General features: G+C 37.0%; 1 protein-coding gene across 13 annotated transcripts in view; it reads right to left on the bottom strand.

Moving 5' to 3' along the window:
- Positions 1-8,439, bottom strand: part of MCTP1 (multiple C2 and transmembrane domain containing 1) — a 360,390-nt gene extending 351,951 nt beyond the window's left edge. For all 13 annotated transcript variants that reach the window (XR_004349160.1, XM_032626358.1, XM_032626364.1 and 10 more), the window contains exon 1: positions 8,235-8,439. Coding sequence is in view for 12 of the 13 variants with exons in the window: in XM_032626358.1 (XP_032482249.1) it covers positions 8,235-8,291 (57 nt within the window). In the remaining variant the exon portion in view is untranslated. The remainder of the gene's footprint in view (positions 1-8,234) is intronic.
- Positions 8,440-13,476: the final 5,037 nt, after the last annotated feature.

Genomic DNA, 13,476 nt, shown 5'->3' with positions numbered 1-13,476 from the left:
TGGGAGCTGGGTGTATATAACCTTGGAAAAGTCATTTAATTTGCTTGTGCCAGAATATTTTTCATTTGCGAATTAAAGGAGCTGAGCTAGTTTATTTTAAGGTACTTTCTAATTCCAAAAGTCTGTGAATATGAATTACATGCTGCTCAGGTAAAGGAAGGAATCACAGAAACTTTACAGGTGGCACAGCATGTTGAGCTAATTTGACTTATTAGATAAAATAACACTGTACTTTTTAGATAAAACTGATGTTTAGTTTTTAGTTAACTTTTTCTTTAATTTTTATTTAAAAACTTCAATTAAAATAGAAAATGTAATAGCAATCTTTCATGAAACCTTACAAAAAATAATAGACAATGAGGAAGAGGTCCGGGTACAACGAAGAAAGTCTTTTAATGCAGCAAATATAGTTTTCAGACCTTAGTTGATTTCTAAAAAAAATTATATTAGTGCCTGTTATATAAATATCACCCAAATGGGACCTCTGCTCTTTGCACCTGCCATGTAGGACCCAAGAACAAAACTATTTTTCCAACAGATTTGTTTCCGTTGTCTCAAACTTGCATATATTTTTGACCCTATTTAGTTGTGTTTGATCAAATATTTTTACCGGAAAATTTTCTGTTTTTTACTCCCTTGGAAAACTTGAAACAATAACCACCTTAATACTGTCTCTTGAAAGCAACTTAAGGAGTCATATTCCTGTTGATATCAGTGGCTTCCTGGTAGTAATCTAGACATCTTTGGAACTGCAATATAGTTTTCAAAAACTCTTGAACACTAATATACCATGTAATTTACCAATGATTTAAAACAGGTAATAATGCTACAAAGTCTTCTTATGTCTGGTGTATGGATGATTCTTTGTAGCTATTTACACATTTAGAATACACATTTGCCATGAGATATTCATTCATCCATCCATCATTCATTTAACTAATTATCTATCTGACTAACCTCACCGTGTGTGTGTGTGTGTGGCGCGGTGTGTCTGTCTGTCTGTCTCTCTATATATAGCATAAGCACTTATCAAACTCCAGGCATGGGCTTAGCAAAAGCTCTCTAGCCACTTTGGCTAGATAACCTTGGAAGTTTCAGAATTGATTTCAATATTCACAGCAACCACTGAACTGAAAATGGAAAGAAAAATTAAAATAATACAAGAATCCTATCCTATAATAATTCCTAGTCTTTGGAAAATGCGAGAAGCGCTACAAGATGAATCCTTCATCTGAGGGATGCTGAACCTGAGGGCCAGACTCTATGATGTAGAATGCAGGTCTACTGTTGGCCAGGTTAACACTTTCTACTGATTGCTGACTTGGAACATTCTATTTCTAAGGTAGGAAAATCACCTCAGGAAAACAGCCACAGGAATCAAATGCATCTCAAATAACACAAGGCACCTGTACACCAAAAAAATAGAACACCCTTGAACAGTGAACATATGCTATTGTGTTTAGGACCAGGCAAGAGAAAATCCATCCAAAATTTTTTTGATGATTGGGACTTTTATTCTTTTCTTTTGTTTTTAATGACTGCTTTGGGTCAAGGACAAATGCGTAAATTTCACAATAGATTGCTCCCACTGTCTAAAACTTGTATATATTTTATTTTTGATCAAATGTTTGTAGAGCAGTTTTCTCTGTGTTTTCCCCCACCGGAAAACTTGAAACAATAACCACCTTAATACCCTCTCTCAAAATTTACAGCATTTCCTAACCCAAGCCCTTAGTCACCATCCTCATTTTGGAAACCATCCTTTACAACTGACTGATTATGCCAAATAAACTTTGGTTCTCAGGCCTCTTATTTGAGCTCTCTAATGAAATTTTGTGGAAAAACAAAGCTTCTGTTCCAAGATGGAAAGAATTTACTTTTGTAAATAAGCATTTTTAAATGATTTTTAAAATACCTTTCTTTTCTTTGATATGCTGCTTCAATTGTTCTTCTGAATTTTTATTGTTTCCCACAATAAATTTTAAAATAGTCAAACTTTGACAATTCCTATTAATTTTAGGTATTCACATTTATTTTGACCTTTTAATTTTATTACTTAATTTCTCTCTCTGCATATGTATAATGTATATTAATTATATATGTATATATCTGCTTTAATTTAGCTTTTGAATCAAGGGAGTAAAGCAATTCTGGTTCCTAAGTATAATTAAAGAATCTCTAATATGATACAGTGGGAAAGGTCTGTGGCAAAAAATGACTTATAGGCATGTCAGTTTCACACTGAAAACCATCAGATGATGAAGTATGAGATGAACTGAGGTAAATCCTTTTACATCTCATACTTCATTCCCTTGTGCCCACAAGCTCAGTAACAGTCTGGTCCCCATCCAGTCTCAGGTACATGAGTCATGACTCGAAGCAGATCTGGATATGCCCCAGTTTATCCCTATCATCCATTCATGTGTCCATCCAGCCATCTTGCCAGAAAGCCTTACTGAGGCTCTACTATGTGTTAGGCACTGTGCTAGCACTGAGGGTATAAAACATCGTGAAGCAAGTTCTTGTTTGTGAGACCTAAGGAAACAAGAAGGTTTGAAAATTACCTAAGAACTTCAAGCATAATTTGTGGACTCTCTGGAGAAGGCAGATCGAAATGGATCTAGTCACACAACAGACCTAAAATCCTTCTACCATTCATTCAGTGTGCTCCTTCCCCCAAATGACTTTCATCAGGAAATGTTTAGGGAGTGTACAAAGAAAAGGAGACATGACATTAATCCTCCCTCAAAACATACAAATTCCCACAAGTTTTCCTAGGACTGACTGTTGACTATGTGTACATTGAGAGCTGTTTCTCTCTCTCTCAAAAAAAGGAAATCTTTTCACATCACCAAAGACTACGATCACCTAGGAGAACTCAGTTATGTCTGCTCATTCCAGATGCATTTTGCATTATTACAAGCCTCATTCTACGTGAATTATCAAATAAGTTCCATTTATTTCTGGCTCATAAAGGCCTGGGTTTCACTACAAATGAGAATGTTTGAGTCCTGAAGATGATTAAATGTAGTAACATTTAAGATATTTCTTTTCCTCTCTGTAGCACTTTATAGGAGTCACTTCATATTACTGGGATCAAGGGATTCAAACTGGGGGCAGCACGGAATGCAGTTAAGAATCTTGGCTTTGAAGTCTGACTACCTAGGTTCAACTCTGATCATTCTACTACCATTTGTGTGATGTTGGGATAAGTCACTTAATTTACGCTTCAGTTTCCTCATCTGTGAAAAGGGAACAATAATAATAGTGCCCAAATTTCATAAGGTAGTTTTAAGAAATAAATTAGTTCATTAAAAGAGACAGTATTATACAATCTGATTTACATGCTAGCCATTATTATTATTTTCATCTTGGAGAGAAACACTCATGGAGTGAGGGATTTGGAACCTGGTTTGTCATATTTGGGTATGCTGTAAATTGTCATGAATAACTATTACTAATCCATCCCACTAGTGAAATGACTCAAGTAAAGGGAGACCAAGTGACTAATTTGAGTACCTCTACTAAATTAAGATGGAATTAAAACCCAACAAACCATTTCCAAAGCTTTCCTACTTGGGTTTCTCTCAAGGGGGTATTCATTACCAGTCTTGGCACTTATACCAATGGCACATCTATGGACTCTGCAACTGAGTTGAAAGTGCTTCACCCACCTTGATGTTCATAGGGTTATTCACCAATATTTACGAAGTACCTGCAGGATGTGTGGGATGGTCGTCTAGCACGAAAAAGTTCTCTTCTCAACTTTGTAGACTGGAAAACAAAATCAAAAGAAGACATGGGGGGCTTCCCTGGTGGCACAGTGGTTGAGAGTCCGCCTGCCGATGCAGGGGACACGGGTTCGTGCCCCGATCTGGGAGGATCCCACATGCCACGGAGCGGCTGGGCCCGTGAGCCATGGCCGCTGAGCCTGCGCGTCCGGAGCCTGTGCTCCGCAACGGGAGAGGCCACAACAGTGAGAGGCCCGTGTACCACACACACAAAAAAGAAGACATAGGCTTCCCTGTCAGCTCCAAAACCACAGGAGGGGTCAAGAGTACAAAGAAATACTGCTTCTCCCACCACCCATCCTGTAGCCCAGATCTCTGTCCCTCAGACCACACACAATCTCACTGCACTTACATTTAGCAAAGTTTTTAAACTATTTATCTCATCTGTTTTCCTTTATCTCCTAATAGTTATAAAGCAGATTCATGTAGTCCTTGGAATCAAAGTTAACATGAATTTTATTACAAAGCAGGGCTAGAATTTATTCATGAGATAGGATGATGTTAAATTCCACTTATTTATTGAAGCTATAAATTGGAGCACAGCAAATGAAGATACGGTATATACCTTTCACAAGAGTTACGTTTTTTATTAAAGGAAATGGTAACCATATTTTGAATTCTTAGGAGTAAGATATAACCCTTATTAACACCACCAACACACCAAAAATCCTTTTAATTTACCTGCCTTCTAATTTTAGTGTTAAGAGGCTTTAAAGAAAAATTTTCTTTATGAATTTAATTTGTTCATTAGTATAGTAGGATATATGTCATTAACTTCTATAATTATTAAAGGTCATGGTTCTCCCATCTCATCTCTCTGAAAAATAGTGTTCCATAAAAATAAAATAGCCAGATCAATTCTAACAGAAATGGTTGTAAGTTAATTTGTTTTTTTTTAATTTTCCTAATCTCTTTTTCAGGGTAAGTTTTTGGGGAATCTCTTTTTTCTAACTACTTTCGACAAGCATCAAAACAATCTACGATGCTAACTAATTTTAAAAACTACAAAATTTACCCCCATTCATTATGCACATTTACTCTTATGATTCAACTCCGCAGAGTAAGGGCTTGGACACTTCTACTGTGGCAATAGCTAAGAGATTCCAAGAGTCACATGCTATAGTTTGATAATCACTCCACAAATCCATGCTCCATTAAACTAGATCCAATGAGGATTCTCAGCCCACAAAACCTGTAGACAGGGCAATATGTCTTCTCTGCAATATTCTCAGGGGATATAGTTTCCTATAAGGATGTTCATCAAGACTGAAAATAGTATTCATCTTTTAAAAAAACTCTTTACAGTAGGAAACAGCTAATCTTCTGGTCAATTTCTCGCTAACCTGGAAGGAAAAAAAAAATACAGGTTTAGATACTAGCTGAGTGAAGTTAAGCACCTTCCTTAAGCATTCTGGACCTTAATTCTCTTCTTTGTGAAATAAGAAGATATGAGATGACATCTAAGTTCCCTTCCAAATATATAATTCTGTATATCTTACTTGGTGATAGTGATATTTATAAGCTCTGTGGAGTTCACAAGCACGGTCACACAACAGTCTTGTGTGATCCTCAAAACTGATTTTCAGAAGTAGGTAGGGGAGTGATCACTGTGTATTTACCCAGTGAGTGTGCTGCTTTTGATATCCAGTAGGATTCACTAGGGACCCTAGATCTAAAGCATAGTCCAGAAAGATTTAGTTTTCAGGAGTCAGAAAGACTACTTTATAAAATAATTTCTTCCTACTCTGTAGTTCCTCATCGTGAACCCTTCAAACAAAGCCTTACTTAAAAGAAGCATATTTAAAAAGGAAAAAAAAGTCATGTTATGTGCTTCTGCTGATGCTGCCCCTAACTGCGTGTAGATTTTAGGTTGAAGATAAAATGTTATCGCCACTTGATAAGTATCTTTTGAGTGAGGATGAGCTTCCTCCAGCTATTTGAAATTTTTAACAGCACTTGAGGCTTAGGTAAAATTGGGTTTTTATTTTTCTTTTTGCAGCTTACCTTTGCATACTATTTTTATATAGGTTGGAAATTAACAAGTAAAATAGTTTACAAAAAGAGAGAAAAAGGAGACCCTTACTATTAAAAATAAGTATTCTGAATCCAGAGTGGAATTCTGAGTATCTCTGATGTCTTGCTAGTACCTTTACTTCAAGAAGACACAAAAACAATTCCTTAAAAATATGTATAAAACTTTACAGCTAGGGCTTCACTGGTGGCGCAGTAGTTAAGAATCCGTGTGCCAATGCAGGGGACATGGGTTCGAGCCCTGGTCCAGGAAGATCCCACATGCTGCGGAGCAACCCGTGAGCCACAACTACTGAGCCCGTGCTCTAGAGCTCATGCTCCACAACAAGAGAAGCCACTGCAATGAGAAGCCCGCCCAACCTCAACAAAGAGCAGCCCCGGCTCGCTACAACTAGAAAGCCCGTGCGCAGCAATGGAGACCCAACGCAGCCATAAATAAATAAATAAACTTTACAGTTAATAAAATACTACAACAGATGTGATATTTCATCTTTGCAACAATTCTGTAAGGTAGATAAGCTTGTCCCTACCAAGCTCCCAATTATTCTTCATCTCAGAGGTCAAGGAATTTCTTGAATAACTGAAATCTAAAAGGTTATCTAAAAGACTCATTTTTGTCATTATATTTAACCTCTTCCTGACCTCATTTCTCATCAAAATCATCATGAGAGGTGAGAAATAAAAGCAGTACACTATTTGGTCTGCTCACTTTCCTTCTCTCTCCCTGCCCATTACCCACACTCCTCCTGGAAGTGCAAAGAAGCAAGAAAACAACCAAAGGATGGGGAAAACAGAAAGAAAGGAGGAGAAACAATAATCTAATCAGGTAGCTACCAGTTGGCTGTACAATGTCATAAAAAATTAAGTCTACAGTTGAAACAGAACATATTATCAAATCTTGATTTTACAACATTTTATCGGTCTGAGTTTTCGTATATAACAACAGTTTGGATGGCCATTATAATCCATACTTAAGAATCTGAAACAGTGCAAATTGCAATAAGATATGCTTTTGTCTTGATGTAGATGTATTACATTCTATCTTTTTATTGACATTTAATAATCCACATATAACATAAGAAAAAAGTCTCAGGCAGAATACTTAATTCAGCAGAGTTTTATACATATCAAGCATCAGGATATTCTATTCATAACATCTCGTATTCTCATCTTTTGGGATATGTGCCTTTTCACTATGCAAGGTCCCAAAGGCTCTCAAAGTGCTAAGTCATTTTCTTTAAAGTTTTTCTCTTCTAATTCAGAATATTGCCTTCAAATATGTTTGGAAGTTGAACTAATTTTAATTTCCCCTTCACAGAAGAGGAAAACTACATGCCTTCCCTTTAACCTTTGTAAAACTTGAGTTATTGAGTATATATCTAATGGAAAATAATCTCCAAGCTGTAGTTAGAATCTAGCAATTTTGTAGTGGGCATAATTTTGAATAGAAATGAAACGATCTCTAAGCATGATAGTGGTTCAATTAAAAAACAGCATCGTAATGCCAACTGTCCTTAAACATACAAAACCCCTCAATTCAGCAACGTCTCACAAATTCACAGCTATAGCTCTCACAATCAAATTAACCTTTTCTACCTCAAAAGAATTCAAAGGACTTAAATATGATTGTCCAAAGTGATGTGACACCAGACACACCTTTAGCTCTGATTTGATGTCATTTCTTTAATCAATAAAAACCAAGACAACATTCCTGTCTTCCACCCCAACCTTTCTGCAGCAAGCTTCGAGAATTTGAAAAGCAAACCTCTTGTTCACTTCTCTATCCACAGATTTCTCCATCCATACAACGTATATGTGTCACCAACAAAAACTGAGGAAATGAACTTGTGACAAACTCATACACATTTTGAAACAAACAGAGCCAAAGTTTAAAAATATGATGGCCTTTCACTTAAAATAAAAAGCCTAAGCAAGAGGTGCTACTTTTCAACTTTCAACTTTTTCTAAAAATTACTGACTTTTTTTGTAATAGAGAAACATAGTTGTTGAGCTATGATTATTTAGAATAAAAATCCAAGTATAATCATATGAATTTTATGCATCCACATTTCACCTTTAACCAAGACATTAGAGTAGCAAAAAGAAAAAAATAATTCTGGTACAACTTAATCCTTAAGAAAAAAACAACTATAACAACACAAAGCTACTATAATCTTTCCACATCTCAGGCACTATATTTTTCATTAAAAACTATCATACAAGCAATATCAATCTAATAAGTATCTCACAAATGGATTGTACCATACATTTAAAATTATTTGCATGAGAATCTCAAAGCCACTGTCAAGACCCTGTGAGAAGGCATTTTCTGAGGCATGATCACATACTACAACTGCCACATTAATTCAAGGCTGCCACAATACAATGAGTGAACCAAAATATAACACTTACCTTATTATAAATAACTGGCAAATTACAGACACTTTTCAGCTTGCAGCTATATAGCATAGTTGATTAGAAACAAACAAAACATCTTTCACTCCAGTGACAGAACTGCATCTTCAGACTTGGCTTTCTTTACTGAATCCCGGCAAGAGAGGCTGTTCTCCTCCAAGGGCTAGTAGCAGCCTCTTCGCAGATAGCACTTGCTGCTCTGAACGGCAGCGACTTAGAATGAAAGTAAGAGGAACCCGTGATGTTTAAACACGGTTGCTTCACATTCACAGGATATGACTCAACTCTCTCTCAAATCAGTAGGGACACAGTTTCCCCTCATAAAACTTAGATTGCGTAACAAACATCACATTTGGGGGTCTCAAATGTTTACAAACTGAAAATTTTCACCCGCTAAATCATATGTGCATTTTTAGTCAACTTCTTCCCTGTGGCACAAGTCGCAAATGGAAATTCGAATAATAGCCTGGCACAAAGAAAAACTACCCTGCTTGCTCTCCACAGTGAATCAGTATAATGCTATTAAATGTGTGTGGACTTGCCAACATCCCTCTGACAGAGATACAAAAAGAGGCACACTAAAGTCACTAATGTTCCATCAGTGCAAACACAGTGTAGGATAAAACTCTATTTTAACATGCAAGAAGTAGCAATTCCACAAAACACAATAGAATCTTCTTCACTAAGTAGAGAATGGAAATAGATCTTCGTGGTTTGCTGTCGCTGATTCCCACAGAAACCCTGTCCTACGCTGTCATTACTGTGTGATGCGAGCTCTACCTACCTCTCCAACTCAGAGCCTTCCTTTATCTGTTTCGTGAACATTTCTAAAGAAACATGACTAATGACACAACTCCTCTAGTAACTGCGGCAATTTTCTGTGCTTTTCCCACCTCCCAATACCTCTTAACTCTGAGCTGTACTAAGCTTAATCACACATTGAATTATTATGTTTGCACACCTCAGTCAATAAACATTATAGACATAGACCCTTGCAGAAAAATCTACTACATAAATTCAGTTGCCATCACCAACAGCAAGGACAAAAAAATGAAAACACACATGTCATTCATAGCAAATACACTGAAACCATCTAGACCAGGACTGTTCAGTAGAAATATAAGGTGAGCCACATATGTAATTTTAAACATTTTAGTCATCACATTAAAAGAGGGAAAAGAAACATTAAACCTAATTTTAATAATGTTTATCCTAATATATCTAAAATATCATTTCAACCTAGAATCAATATAAAATTAATTAAATATTTTATAATTTTTGTACTAGCCTTGGAAAGCTAATGTGTATTTTACATTTATACTACATTTTAATTTGAACTAGCTACATTTGAGTACTCAATGGCCAATACGTGGCTAGTGGCTACCATATTGCTTCAGCATAGGTCTAGAGTTTTGGGTTCATACTTAGTCCTCAGCTGTAGTTCAAATGCTCTCTCTTCAGAGAAGGCTTCCCTTACCACCTTACCTGAAACGACCTTCCCCAATTACTTTGCATCTCATGATCCTTTACATTTCCTTCACAGACTGGAATTTTCTTATTTGTTTGTTTACTTATTTATAGTCTGTGGGCCCTAACAAGAAGGTAAGAAACCTGAGGGCAGGGATCTTGTTGTGGTCAGTATTTCATCCGCAGCCCCTGGCATGGTGATCAGTCCATAGCAAAATTTAATAAACATTGTTTAATAAATGAATAAGTAAAATACAGAATTTGTATTATGGATTGGCAAATAGTAGAATATTAAGAAATGTGATTTAAGACCAAGTATCTATCATGTTGTTGATACAATCTATCATTGTCACTGAATATTTAGCAAATATATTGGGTAACACTTTCCTAAATTGAAAAACTATCTCTTTTTCATAATATTAATGATCCTCAATCTATAACATGCTTTCTTTTCACACACAATATTATATAGAAACAATATACTTGTTTCATTACTCTAGCAAAGATTCTGAAAGATACTTGTAAGAATCCTTTGGTCCTTATGACATAAATCTAGATACCATTTAGTAAATCTATTTATCTGCTACTCACAAAAACATAATCTATAAGACGTTTGTAGTGACAATTATATATTTGCCTGAGCAGCAACGTGCCTCCTCCTTCTACTAGTATCATAATCCTGATTTTTATCTAGCAAATCACCTATTCCTCCCTCCCTCTCAATCCATGTGGTTTACATCATGCTGACCTAGCCCCAGAAGTGGGCATGTGACCCAGGCCTGACCGACCAGTGTAAACTATCCACAGCGCTGCAGTGATAGGGTCAAGGATGGGCACATGACCCAAGCTGGTCCAGTGAGAGGCAACCCTTACACTTTTGAGGACATTGGGAGAGAGGCTGTAACGTTTGTAGAATGTAAGTCTGGAACTGCTGTTTGACATATTTGCTACCACATGAAGTGAGGTTGTCTGAAAATGAGGCCAACCAAGAAAAAGCCAAAGTCGAAGATGAGAAAGGCAGATTCTGGACAACACTACTGTAGTTCCTAGATCTGGCCATTCAGTAAGTCACATCTGCCCTCTGCTGTAATGATGGATGTACTAGAACATTCACTGCAGAGTTTTTTATAATAGTAAAAAACTGGAAACTTTGCAATGGGCCATGCGCAATGGAAGAGTTAAATAAATAATGAGTTACCAATACTAAGGAATATTATGTAGCTAATAAAAACACAGGCTATCTAGATGCACTGACACACAAAGCTCCCTAAAAGACATTACATGGAAATAACATGTTGCAGAAAAATACATTATCCCAGTTCTAGGTACATGAATTTTTATATACAAAGTCATAGAAAAGGACCTGGATGAGTGCACACCAATTGTGGACAAGTGGTTATGTCTGGGAAAGAGATTCGAAATAAGAGGGTGATGGGGGACAAGGAGAGAGCCAATCATTTTCCGTAGTTTATTGCCTATTGCATAAATCTACAACATTTTTTATGTGTAGACTTGTGGTACGCGGGCCTCTCACTGTTGTGGCCTCTCCCGTTGTGGAGCACAGGCTCTGGACGCGCAGGCCCAGTGGCCATGGCTCACGGGCCCAGTCGCTCCGCGGCATGTGGGATCTTCCCGGACCGGGGCACGAACCCGTGTCCCCTGCATTGTCAGGCGGACTCTCAACCACTGCGCCACCAGGGAAGCCCCTGCATAAATCTCATAAAATGAAAATGAATTTGTGTACTCCTTAGGTAATCTGAAAACAACATGTTTCTCTTTAAAATAAAATAACAGGGCTTCCCTGGTGGCCCAGTGGTTGAGAGTCCGCCTGCCGATGCAGGGGACACGGGTTCGTGCCCCGGTCCGGGAAGATCCCACATGCCGCGGAGCGACTGGGCCCGTGAGCCATGGCCACTGGGCCTGCGCGTCCAGAGCCTGTGCTCCACAACGGGAGAGGCCACAACAGTGAGAGGCCCGCGTACAGAAAAAAATAAATAACAACTTGATATTTTATATTTCTCATCGTACTACATCATTCTCACTCTGAGTGGACTACTCTTGTTATTTCTTTAAAACAATGTAACAGAAATGAAAGTGCTCTTCTCTACCCCATTCTTTCCATTCTTTACCAGCCCAAATTTATGTATTGCCTACTTTTTCAGTCTGGCTAAAAGATATGTTGAGAGAGACAAAGACAGGAGAGAGACAGATAGGAATAGACAGCAAGCTACAAGAGAAATCTCCAGTGCACCTTCTAAGATTGGCTAAAGTCTTTGATTTTTTTTTTTCTCTTGGCCTCCTGAAAGCACTTTTATTGACTTCATAAAAATACAGCTTGGATTTATTCAACTGTCAACATATCAACAGCCAAATATTTATAATAATAATCTTTATATTAATTTAGATAGTCTTGGATCACAGTAAATAAACTGGCCTATTATCAGCTCACTGAAAGGCTTCTGGTCTCTGAACTGGGCACAACTGCTTTCCTAATTAACATAAAATCTAAACCTTTATTGTTTTTTTTGGCTTGATCTAGTCCTCAGAAATCGTCACATTATCTTAGGTACCACCTCCTGCTTTTATATTGCCCTAGATTTCCACAGTATTCCCTCCTTAAAAATCACACAGCTAAAGATGCTCAGAGTGTGAGACAGGAGTCAGGGCCCTTTTGATGCTTAGTAAAGCTGAGCAGAATTGGAATTTACACAGGGCTGACACACTGATGTGTTTGTTAACAGTGAGTACTGCTCTATTTTATTCTCAAAGCCCATTTATCCTGGTAACTTAAACCTCCTACAGAGTCTGATGACCTTCTCCTTCCATTATCCTTGCCTCCAATGAAAATCTTAACATTATGCCAAACTTGCTTCAGATTTCCTGGAAGAAATAAAACATAACAGATACAATGGAAGCCACCATATGCCCCTGCCTATTCTATCTCCTTCCATTCCCTCTTAAGGTAAACACTCTATAGGATTATCTTTCATCATCCCCATACAACTTTTTATATTTTATTAAATATGTGTTTATCCATAAACAAGACACTGATTTGCATGTTTTAAGCTTCATAAAATGGTATCACGGTATATAGATGCTTTGGGTTTTTTTTTTTTTTTTTTTTGCATAGCATTACCTTGAGGTTTCATGTTTATTCTTTTCAACTGCTATATAGCATCCCAATCCATGCATCCATTCCCCTGTTGGTAAACTTAGGTTGTCTTTAATTTATTGCTATTATTAAACTACGCTAATTCTTGTACATGTGCAAGAATTTCTCTAAAGGTGAATAACAGGGGATAGAATTGTAGGGTTAAAGGATATACACAGCTGCACCTTTACTGGAAATTGCCAAACTGCATCCCAACATAATTAGACTAATTTACAATTCAACCAGCAGTGTATGAGAGTCTTCCTTGCACTAGATTCCTAGAAACAATACCCACAGTACTGATATTCCAGACTCTGACATTTTTGCCATTTGTTTGTGACTGGTATAGTATCTCAGTGTTTTAATTATGGTTTCCCTGATTACTACTGAAGTTGAGCATCTTATCTAATTGTTATTGGCCTTTTCCCTATTGGGTTGTTTGTCTTTCTACATTACAGTTCAGCTCCTTTGTCAATTATATGAGCTATAGATATCACCCTTCAGTGTGTGGTATGTTTTATCATTGTTCACAATATCTTTTGTGGTTTATTATTTTTAAATTTTATGGTTTTTTAATTTAAAACTTTATTTTTTCCAGTTATTTGTCTATATTTCTTGAGT

This window comes from Phocoena sinus, chromosome 3, assembly GCF_008692025.1.
Source record: "Phocoena sinus isolate mPhoSin1 chromosome 3, mPhoSin1.pri, whole genome shotgun sequence".
In the NCBI taxonomy this organism is placed as follows: Eukaryota; Metazoa; Chordata; class Mammalia; order Artiodactyla; family Phocoenidae; genus Phocoena; species Phocoena sinus.
Note: the sequence above shows the minus strand (reverse complement) of the source record. Positions and strands in the feature narration are given on the sequence as shown.